This window comes from Phyllostomus hastatus, unplaced genomic scaffold, assembly GCF_019186645.2.
Source record: "Phyllostomus hastatus isolate PE091 unplaced genomic scaffold, TTU_PhHast_1.1 phas_scaffold_1674, whole genome shotgun sequence".
NCBI classification, from domain to species: domain Eukaryota; kingdom Metazoa; phylum Chordata; class Mammalia; order Chiroptera; family Phyllostomidae; genus Phyllostomus; species Phyllostomus hastatus.
Window position 1 is genome coordinate 19003260 of NW_025334011.1, and position 12170 is coordinate 19015429.

The 12170-nt window shown below is 33.8% G+C and overlaps 1 protein-coding gene across 1 annotated transcript in view; it reads right to left on the reverse strand.

Annotated features, from left to right (window-relative positions):
- The window catches only part of PLXDC2 (plexin domain containing 2), a 408905-nt gene that overhangs the window by 84096 nt on the left and 312639 nt on the right, over positions 1-12170 (reverse strand). Inside the window, exons 8-9 of the mRNA XM_045858118.1 lie at positions 2952-3047; positions 2667-2748 (exon numbers count right to left, since the gene is read on the reverse strand). Of these exons, the coding sequence (XP_045714074.1) occupies positions 2667-2748; positions 2952-3047 (178 nt within the window). The remainder of the gene's footprint in view (positions 1-2666; positions 2749-2951; positions 3048-12170) is intronic.

A 12170-nucleotide genomic window follows, 5' to 3' on the forward strand; every position in this document is an offset into this window, starting at 1 on the left:
GGTAGCAAAAGCAAAGTTTTGAAGCTCACAGGTCTAAGGAGAAATTAATAAAATGCAGTGGGGAAATTAAGTTGAACAAAAGTGCAATGAGCCATAGTTAAACCAATTAATTAGGCAGGTTTTGATATGTATATAACAAGGTTGCTGAAGAATTAAAAACAAATCCAAGATTTTAAACCAGGATTCAACAAAACATCAAATGGTAACAGGAAGAAAAGTCACATTTTGTTAGTAGCATTCTTTGATGAATTCCTTCCTCATTTATATGTATCACCACCTTTCTTTTTTCTATTAATTTTTAAAAAACAATTTCAATAACATACAATAATCTTATGCTTTGCTTGACTTTTCTGCAATCTTATTTATGACTATAAAATGTTTTCACTTTCTTGCAACATCAATTATAAAAATATTTATTTTTCAGTAGTATGTCTACTATTTTTTTAGACAGTGATGAAGATTAACTTGCTCCTGAAGCCTGGGAGGTGTGAGGATGACAGCTGAGGTGTCAAGACCTCAGGCAGGGTTGTCACAGGGGTTAAGCTTCAGTTCTAAACTTCACACTGAGGAGCAATGAGACCCTGCACAAGTAACTTAGCTTTAGCTTCCTCCACTGTCAAAATGTTGCACAAGTTAAATATATTTGAAAATTCCACGGCACAATGTCTGGCAGAGAAATCTCTCAAAACAAAGAAAGTATTAACAGTATAAAGCAGTTTCCAATTTGTGGATGTCTTTTTATTACTAAAACTGCTTGTTTATACTTTAACATGTATTTCCACCAATACGATTTCAAAAACCATAATGAAATGGTTGGTAGGTTTCTAGACTAATGTCCCAAACCTTTAATTACCCCAGGTGGCAACCTTGCCCTGATTTTCATGGTTTCAGCATTGCAAGTCCCTAGTCCCTGGAAACCCTTCAGTCCCAGACAAATCTAATCATGATTTCTTTATTTGGAACCTATTCATTCATTCATTCATTCATTCATTCATTCATTCATTCATTCATCTATATTCTGCAGCACCAGGTACATTCATAGGTGCTATAGATAAAAGGGCAAATCGCCCTTAACAAACCCAGAGCCGTAAAGGAGATAGACAAATGAGCTAACTGCTAATGATGAGGATGCTGGCAAAGCACAGGGGTGGGATGCCGCACACAGGCTTGTAGTTTAGGGAGACTTCCCAGAGGAGCTGATTACTAAATTGGACCTTGATTTAGATTTATGCCCTAAACCAGAGCTTTCTACTTTATTCTTTGGGCATTTTGCATGTCTGAGTTCACTATTCCTTAAATATATGTACTAAAACACAACCTCTTTAGATTGACTGTGGTCATTTTCTTACAGATTTGGAATAATTTCTAACATGCATGTAATTTTTGTGAAATGTCAGCAAAATATAAATATAAATAACCACACACCCTTGACTTTATAGAAGTTCTTCCCACTCTGGAGATACAGCTAGTTAAAATCTACTTGTAAGAAGGCTAATTGCCTGCTTGCTTTTCATTATTTGAAATTCATTGCCCAAAGGAAATTATTAGAACAACATGTGAAACTGAAAACAAAACATAACTTATGATAAATAATACTGTTCTATCCAGAATAATGTAGTGGGTGCCCCCAAGTTAGCAAGTTAAACATATTTCTTAAAGCTTGTTATCAAGGAATTGGTGTTCTATTCTCTATACTTGAATAACTTTTAAAATATTCCTCAGCATGCCTCTGTCATTATTACAGCAAATGCTGTGACAAGGTGATAAGACACAGACTGCTTGCAACAGAAAGCTCTTACTCTATATGCACTGACTAGAGCTTAAAGATTTGATTCTTCATTTGGAGGAAGAAGCAGATTTACCACAGACTCTGAAAGTGAGAGGTGGACTTATTCTCAGACTGTAAGCTCCATCGGGGGCAGGCAGCATGTCTGTATACATTATTCCCTGCTGCTTTCCCAGTGCTTGGGACATAACTGATGCACAAATGGTTAAGTAAATACCAAAACACACTGAAAGATCTGCACTCTGTATTTCTAACAAATGGTCATTCAGAGCACTAGGAACTGAAAAACCCTCTTTACCACTCATGAAAATCAGTAACCCTCTTTGACAAGTTACGTAGCTTAAGTTTCAAAAGTAGACACAACACAGACCAAAGCCACATGTTTTGTTGTAAGGGCCAGATAGTGTCACTCTATTCCTCAGCCTCAGACTACATGTCTCATCTTAGCCAGTAACCTTTGAGGTATTTATAAGATTTTCAAAAAATGTTCAAGTGGTTAAGAATAAATTGTCCTTGTTATACTAAAGATACCTCATGACATGCTCTCCATAGAATATGGACCAGAAGCATCAATTTAAAGACTCATCAGTTGCAATCATCATCCATCTAAAGCCCCATAAAGGTTATAAATGTGTGTCAGAGAATGATCTTACTGACTATGAGGATTCCTTGGTAATTATGAGCAACCAGACAAAGGAAAGTACTAAAAAATATTAAAATTCCCACTTGTGAGCATTTTCTTTCTCATTTGGTCATGACATTTTTTTACACATGTACACTTGTTAATGTATACATAACACACCTGACACATTTAACATTCAGTGGATGAGTAGAAGTGGCAAGTCTTTTTAAAATTCACATTGTTTGTATTTGTGTTTACCTTTGAAGTTTACTGCACCAACTGCAGTTGAAGCCAATCTGAGAGGATACACAGGGGCCACAACCATTAAACTGGAGACAGGCTAGGAAATGAGAGAAAGAGAGAGTCATCAAGACTAACTGGGATCATGGAGGGAAACAACCCAACAATGACTGCGTGTTCAATACAACTCACCCATCCCTACATGCCTGCACATGCTAAGCACCATGCTATAATTATTGGTAAACAGACCATTAAACATGTGGATAATTTTTTCCAAGTAGGTGTGCTCACGTCTTAACTTACTAGGTAATGGGGTCATCTCCACAGCTGAAATGTTGGTAATTTTTGACATTTGTAACTCTACTCGGTGGTACTCATAAATTGTTCTTCTTCGAACATCTGTAAAAATAAAAATGGAACAAAAATCAACTCTCCACATTTCTTTACCTATAAAACAAGTGTTCTAATAATGCATGTGAAATTAAACACTTTCACCTGGTGTAATTTTAAAATAGAGATTTAAAATAGCAATTCTTCTGCTGAGATTGATTATTAAAAAACTGACAAACAAATGAAAAAGACTCTGAAAGTCATGCACCTATGTACCCAGTAGTCTTTTTATCAATGAAGCTGAAAGTGATGATGAGGGTCTCAGATATCTCATGCTGCTAGCAGGGCTCCAAGCTTCTCACCCAGAGTTTACTTAAGACATTTTCTCGATAGGTTATTTTTGACATATAAAGTCAAAGAGGAAAGATGACACCATTTGTCTGAAACTAAATCAAAAGTAAATCCTTTAGGAACAGGTAGTAATTAAAACATTTTCACAGCCTAAATTAAATTAAGTTGATTTTTGCCAAAATAAGAGTCTGACTGCCTTAAAGATTTAGAATAAATGTCTTTAATAAAAGTAAAAATAGAACTTAAATCATTACAAAATCAATATTGCTATTTATTATATTTAATAAAATATAGACATCATATTATGTCTAAGAAAGGTTAATAATTAGTGGTTATATTGTATGCAGTAATTTATAATAATCGATCAGCATATCCAGCAAGATGGAAAATAGGCAAGATGGAGATTTGACAAGAATTCTGATAATTAAAACTCAGACAAATGTAAGCAAACAAGACTGTTGATAAAATATATTTAAAATTGCCCTTTAATAAAAGACCTGAGCCTTATACTAGTAAGCCTGCCTGAGTTGGGTAAATTACAGTGGTAATGTTACCAGCATTTTATTTAGCTTTTGGAATGTTTGTAATGCAGAAATGCATTTCCTGAATACTGTCATACCTGTCAGGAATTATTTAGGAAGCTATAAGTTATTTAAAAAATATTACCATATCCAAACTTAGGAAGTAATATTTCATAGTGGTTAATAGTACATGATGTTAAACAGTGTGTCTGGTTCAAATACCAGTGTTTCTGCTTGATAACTGTGTGACCTGGGGCCCACAAGCTTCTCTGCGCCTCAGTTTCTCCATCAACAAAATAGCGACAATAGCATTGAGTTGTTCCGAGAATTAAAATGAGATAATAAAAATTTCTTAAAATAATCCTTTTACATTGCAAGTACTCAATAAATGTCAGATATAATTTTGTCCTGTCTTCAATATGACAACTGTAGGTTGTCATACTGGTCATATGCTGCATGTAATGTGGCCTAAATTCTGTAGATCTAAACTTACTGAAACCACACTGAAGTCCTGAAATCAGGCTTCTAGGAATCTGTCTCCCAACTTATCTTAGAGAAAGTTCAATTTTGATTAAAATTAATAGACCCAACAATAATCTCCTTTAGGACATAAAGCAAAACTAGTATAGTAACCCAGAAGATATGGAGCTGGCTTTCAGTAAAAGAGTTTAGGAAATGTAGATATGTGCACACCCAGGAGGAAGGTCAAACACACACTTACAACCTGTACATATCTCTACTTTTCTCCATTCACATCCTTTCCCCCATTTCTGGTTATTCACTATGAAATTGTTCTCCAGAAGAGGAAGGAAGAGGGTGTGGCCCCAAATGAACTTTTTGGGGCTAGGAGTGATTCTAGAGCTACTCACTAAATATACCTTCAGGTTTACCAGATTGGAAAACACTGCTTAGAACCCTATCCCCATTAATTTTTTTTGGTGTAACTGAAAGATCCATATATACATCTCAAAGTGTAAAATTTATCAAACATTAGAGAAAATGCTGACTTCACGGTTTTTAGTAAGGTTTCAAGAGGCACAGGAATCATGCCTTCTTCTTCTTCTTCTTCTTTTTTTAACTTCTAAGGCACATAAAAAGATTACTCAGTTTCTGCCTTTTTCTAAACTGGATGTGTTCCTATATACTGCTTTGCCAAATATTGTGCTAAACAATTTAAGTCTCAGAAATAAATAAATGAAATAGCTGTGCCACTGAGATGGAGGTTTCAAGTCTTCATACTAAAGTTCACACAGTATCTATGATACTAGTAGATGCTTAAAATACTAGTGTTTTCTTTTCATTTCATATTTTACTTTAAAAAGCTCAAACTGCTAACATAATGACTGTGGAGCCCCTGGGGGGTAATTATTGGTCATGCATGTGGGGAAAAGGGAAAAAGTGCTTTAATTTTCTATGCTACTTCTACCACTTGCTCAGACACCTCCAACTGTGGGGAGGAGATTAACAAAACCAAAATTAATGAGAATAATTTTTATTTGATAACTTGCCAATTAATGACAGCTTCCAAATGGTCAATGCTGTTGCATTTCAGAGATATCCCTAACAATGACAAGTAATTAGTAATCTATTTACTGGTAGCTCCTGCCAATGGTAGATGCTTTCATTTGATTCCAGAAATGTATTTAACCCATGTGTCTTGTTTAGAAAGTCAGAAAAAAAATAAATGTTGTACCAAGCATTTAGTCATACTAGTGGTGATACAGCTTCAATTGTCTTCTTACAACTTTATAAAATCAAGATCAACAATAATGCCCATTAAGAGCTTTTAAAATTGAAAAAAGAAAATAAATCTCTGGGCAGACTAACAGAGGATAAAGTTCAACAATCAAAATCTTCAGATGATGTGACTCAAAATGTAACTATGGAATTGCATTTTTTAGAAGTTCTGAGCAGTATCTGCAGGAGAAACAGAGTGATCATATGGGAATGCTGGGAACCCTCTCTAATCAATATGCACTCTATCCAAAATAAACAGTTTATTGAATACCCTGTGGCCTGATTAGCCATGATCTAGTACATTAGCCTGCCTTTTTAAAAAAATATATTTTAGAGATTATGCTATTACAGTTGTCCCATTTTTTCTCCCCTTTATTCCCCTCTCCCCTGTACCACCCCCACCATCATTCCCTCACCTTAGTTCATGTCCATGGGTCATACATAGCCTGTCTTGAAAGCTAACATTTACATAAAAATATATGAGTAATTTCCTAAATTGGCCAGTTTTATATTTATATAAATATCTTAATAGACTGTATTATCATGTAAATGATTTGCTAACATTTCCTTACTTATGTGATGCCAGTGCTTAATGACTGGCCCAAATGATTTCTTATTTTTCTTTCTTGTTCCAACTGAGCCTACTACATAGGACCACTTACTGAACAGTCTTTAATGTAAATAGCATATATTGCATAATTACAATTTCATCCCCAGTGCAAAGACTCAGGAAAAAAAACAGACTTTTGAGAAAAGAAGTGCACTGTTACAGCAGTTACAGGCTTTCTACATAAAATTGCAATGCATTAACAGAATTAGCTAATTGTCATTGCTAAATAAAGCATCTACAGACAGAAGATGGTTTTGGCCTCCAACTTTTTAAAAACTTTCTCTATAGTTTTAATTCTATTAAATAGCAATGTAATTCAATATTGGATACGGCAACATAAAATGTAGGTGATTAGGAAGTGCTAATCTGAATGTTTTAGATTTTCCTCTCATCATTCCCTCACTGTCTGCAGAATTTCAGGTCACTGCAAAATCCTAGTGGCCAGATTTCATAACTTATTTGAGCAAGCATAAAAAAAAATCAGAAACTTTTAAAACAATCCTCACTTTTGTCCTCCTTCCACATATATTTACTAATGACTTAAACAAGATGCATTTCTTGAACTCCTTCAGTAATCACGTGGCCCATGAAGAGTCAGGACAGTAATCTCGGTCAATGTACTGTCTCGAAGGATTGGGTGACCCGTGGACCGCAGGCCTGGTTCCCACCATGGCTCCCACTGGCTCAAGGGCTCTGCCTCAGAGCAGGGAGCTTCCACCCAGGGGACACATCTCTGTACTCTTGAGACTTAGGGGAAGATTCTGTAATGAACATTTGCAATGTCATTATCTTTTTTCTAAGAGAAAAGAAGATTGAGATTTTCTTACAATTGGGTGAAATGCAATAAAATTTATTTATTTCAATATCAAGTTTTTAAAAAGTGTTTTATGTTAAATCACTCAGAAGCTTGGAACATGCATAAGGAAATGACCCTATATTTTTAAGAAACTAAATTTCCTATAGCAAAATGGAACTGGAAAAATTAACACCTGGACATGTTTATAAATTTAGGCAACCAGTGTTAGTTAAAAATGGAAATATTCTTTTTGTTGTAGGGAAGTATAAGTTAAAATGGAAATAATCATTATGTAATAGGAAAAAGTAAGAAATAAATTTGAAGGCAAATGTGAAAGAGAAAAGTGAAAACTCTAATATCTGGGATCATAATTTAAAACAAAAATGGAAGATGCAACTTGACTGAAAAATTCCAGAGAATTATTTTTGAGAACTGTTTGGCTACTTTTCTATGCCCTCCATAGTGAGGCTACCCCAAAGGGTAGTTTTGCAAAGATGAGTTTTTGATTTTCTATTTTGAAAAGAATATTAAACTGGGTTTCTTTTCTCTAGACCAATAAACCCTAGCCAAATAGGTACATAACAAAGATGTATTAAATAAATTAATGTTGAAATATACTTTTTTAAAGTATTGAAGTCCTTTCTGTGAATTTCAGGATTTTATGTTAAAATAAAATAATTCAAATATTATTAAATAAATTGAGGGAAATGTCTCTAAACTGGCTTTACTTTAACTGAGGTTTGTATAGACTAAAAAGCCAATGAGTAAATAAATAGAAATAACAGAAACAACTTAACCACAAGATCCTGAAGGAATTCTTTTTTTGTTCATAGAAATTCAAACAAAAAAAGAAAAGAAAAAAATTAAATAGGTTAAAATGAATTAATCAGCAATTTCTAATATCCAGAAAATTCTCAAACTTTTTTTAAATCAAGTTAGGGTCAATCAAATAGGATATATTAGAAATGTATCTATTAAAACAATGAAATATCACTTTATATGATGCTTTCTATCTTGAAAGAGTTTCATAAGAGAATATTTATTGGACAAAATGCTATAATGTCTATTTTTTTTCCTTTAGTTGAGCTTTGAGTAAGCCGGTACACATGCTTGAGAACAAAAACACCTAAAGAGGCTGCACTGTAATGAAAAGCAATTTTGTCTCCTGTAAAAAATAATTTTGAAATGCTTTTCATTTTGAGAAGAGAGAAGGTAAGGTGACACAATTCACTGAAGGATTTATGGATTGATCTGTCATTAAGTGAATGAAAAGGCCCTACTAACTTACAAAATCATAAGTGAAGCTCAGCTCCTTTGAAAGAATGTTAATTGGGTTATGTAAAATATTATGAAAGAAAAAAAAATCTTTGAGTTTTTCCAAGATGTTTTATTTCTTCTGTATTATATCAACATGCTTTTAAAATTATAGTTACTAAGTAACTATAATGGTTGTATCTTACCATGGAGAAAATGGAATGCTTCTATTTAAAAATGTATTATTTAATCATATCTAAAATTCTAAGGCCTTTTAAGAGGCAAAGTCAAAAGAATGTTTATATAAAATTATACTTGAAATTTAATATTTTCTTTAAATATGTGTATATGGTTTATTGATGCTCTGTCCAAAGTAAATATTAGTCGCATCTATCTCTTTAAATTAACATTGATTAATTAAATCCAATTAAAAATTCAACTCCCCTGTTTCACTAGCCACATTTCAAGAACATAGTAGCCACACAGAGTTAGTGAGACTGTACTGGACAGTTCAGATATAGATGATTTCATCAGTGCAGGAAGTTCTATTGAACAGTACTGGACTATGGTATTATTATTATTATTATTATTATTATTATTATTAGAGAATTAAAGCTGATGACATTTTACAGAGTAAAAAGCAAATCTCTGTTTTTGTTTGTTGAATTTTTTTACAGTCTGTAAATATAACTTCAGTCAAATTCTTTGAAAAACAGCTGATTGGTTTGTAACCTTATATAGAGACCATATATGGCAAACTATTTACAATGTTACTCAAAAAGTTCACTGAATCTCCAAATATTTTAAAATATATTTGCTTTCCAAATTAATTGTTAGTTAAAATGCTAATGCTTCTATTGAGTGTGAATAATAATAACCAAGAAAGTAAATGCACATTGTAGCATGAACAACATCGAAAAATGTAAAATAGTAGATGCTGATGAGAAAGGGAGTGGCACTGAAGAAAGATCCAGATGATGCCCTGTTGGTTTGAAGAAAACAGCGGAGCCATCTAAGGGATTCAGAAATGGTATCATAACTTGTAGGGCCATTCCAGGTTCAGTCAGCAGCTTTCCAGACTGGTTTCTGCTACAAGAGTTCTGCCTGTGTGTGCACAAGTGAATTTTGAGTTACTGAAATGGCACAGCCTGAGGTTTCCAAATAAAAGAACCACAAAGGTGTGAGTGGATTTTGTGGGTTTCTTGCTGAGAATGTTATACTCATTAAGCTGAGAGGGTGGAGAAAAGGTGAAGCCTGATGGTGAAGGTCAGCCCCTGAGAGATTAAGATTGAAATTCAAAACATTAAATTGGAGGAGAGGGAAACAAACAAGGAGGAATGGTACTAGAGAGACCCATACCGTTTACCCAGGAAGACCTCTGTGCACTGCACGTAGTATAGAAGGATTCGAAGGGACACGAACCAAGGCTGAGAAAGAGTTTTATTTCATGGAGCTATTTAACAAGAAATTATGGAAACCATACATGGCTTATGAATATATAACAATGTTAAAACTTTCTGGTAACCAAAAGACTATTAGAGAAACAATGAAATATCCTGTGCTGCTTATCAAATTTACAAAGTGTAAAAAAATTATAATAGTCCGATAGGATTTGGGGAAATGGGATATAATATAATGCTGGTGGGGGAGTAAATTAGTACAGCCTTCATAGAAAGCAATTTGTCAAAGTATGGAAAAAACACATTGACATTCAAAGGCTATGTACTCATTTTAAAGAATCAAGTATGCATAAAAATTTAAAAATAAGGATGTTCAGCACTATTTTACTGACAATTAATATGAAAGCAACCTACAAGGCAAATCAATGCTGAGACAGGTTACATAAATTATGAAACAAAAGAATTTGTTGCCGCTATTAACGACTACATTTTAGACATGAACTTATTTAGCAATGTAGAAAATGTATTTTATATATAATGGGAAAACAGGTAGCAAAAATATTTGTAGCATAATGCTGATTTTCTTATGTGTATGTATACTATAAACAAAAAATTGTATGTATGCAGATACATGGAAACATGATTGTTAACTTTTTGCAATAATAGATTTATAAGCAATTTAAATTTTATTCTTTGTGTTTTCTGTTATTTTATAAATCCCTCTAAATTAACATGCATTATGACTAAATTCACAACTAGGGTTTTAAACTTGTATTTCTGTAATGAATAATCCCAGTCATTGCATGCAAACCTGTCTTTCATGTTTGTACCTGTGGAGTTTGAATGGGCTGATGTCTGGTTCTTTCTATCTCTGAAGTTTATGAAACACAAACGGTAATGCTGAGATGAGTACACATGGGCAGACACTAAGATGTTAAAAAAACCAATGATGTCATAGTCAGAAAGGATGAGTTTCAGAGAGAGGGAGCTGAGGTGTTTCTAGTGGAAATCCCCTGTGGACCCACTCCAGGGGCCCTTGGCCTGGGTGTGGTCACCTTAGCATCACTGCATTTTTAAAGTAATGATGTTTATGATGATGAATAAACAACAGGTGTAAGTACAAACACAGTGCTAACTCTGTGCCTGGTACTGCATGCTATACACACATTTCAATTTGTATCTAAAGAAAGTTATAGAAACTAAACAAAATGCCTAAGGTCTCATGATCAGTATCCACACTTCTTATGTCCCTTATGTGTCCTGGACTCTTTTCATTAAAATTCATCTTTTATTTTTTTTTAAATATAAGGGTTAATTTCACCATCGATTTTTCTCATTTTTTTTTTGAAGGAGCAAAGGCATTTCCCTTGTAACCTCAGAACTACTTACTAATTCACTAACCATGCCTGAATTCCCTTTGATATTTTAAACTATGAGATCACCTGATCATTTTGGAAAGATGAAGCCTACTTTAATAAATTATGCTTGAAAGTTACATCGAAACCATTTAGTATTTGGAAGCTTTTGATAACCAAAAAAAAACCAAAACCCAAGTTTCTCTTTGTTCTTGTTGATATTATGACGAAGGTGTAGGGAGAAATCTTTGTAAAAAATAAATTAAATTTGCCTTACAGCTTTTTGAATGCTTTACCAAACCTTTACCAAGTCTGATTAAAACATTATAGTAACTGTGGTCCCCCTGGGAAAAATTATTCTCAAGATTGTAGCTCATGTTCCCATGTGGCCATGGCTAGATTAAGGCTAGGATATAGGTTCCATAACCCATGTAACCAAAATGAGTAAAGGAACAGAAAATTTATCTTATGAGAATTGGGTTCTGTATAATGCACCGCAGAGCACAGAAAAAATGAAACTGCCTACTACTTAGGATAACAATCAGTTTTCCCTACATCCACTCAGGAGAGGAAAACAGGGTAACAGAGATGAGGGATTTAAATTTCCTATGAGGATAACTCCTAACAATGAGGCTGTTAAATAAGGGAATAGAATTTTGAAAAGAACTTACATATCTAAATTCTGACTGCACACGTAAGAAACATACAGATCTCTAGGAATCATCTTATTTTCTCAGGAGAAATAACACTTGCATAATTGTATTATGTTAATCTGAGGTCAACCTAATCTCTGGTGTAAACAAGTACAATAAATTTATTTTTAGCTAAGACTGCAATGCAACCACAGCTCTCCTCTCATACAGCAGCTCATGTAGCAAACGCTGCTACACTTTATAAATGTGGGAAAAGATTTCTAAGGAGATTAAAAATTTTTCTGTTCCCCAAAAGATTTTTAAGTAGAACACATCTATTCCTCTGTGTGTGTGCTGAAATATGATCCAGTCTAATGGCAGGTATGAGTGGATTAGCAACTCAAAACTTTCATTCATTTTTGGCTAATTTTCTCAGTGAAGTCAACAAAAACATGAATATGAATGCTGCTCCAGCATCAGCTCGCCTGAGAGGAGCTTTTCTTTGAACTAAAAGCTTGAGTAATTTTTTTTAGATG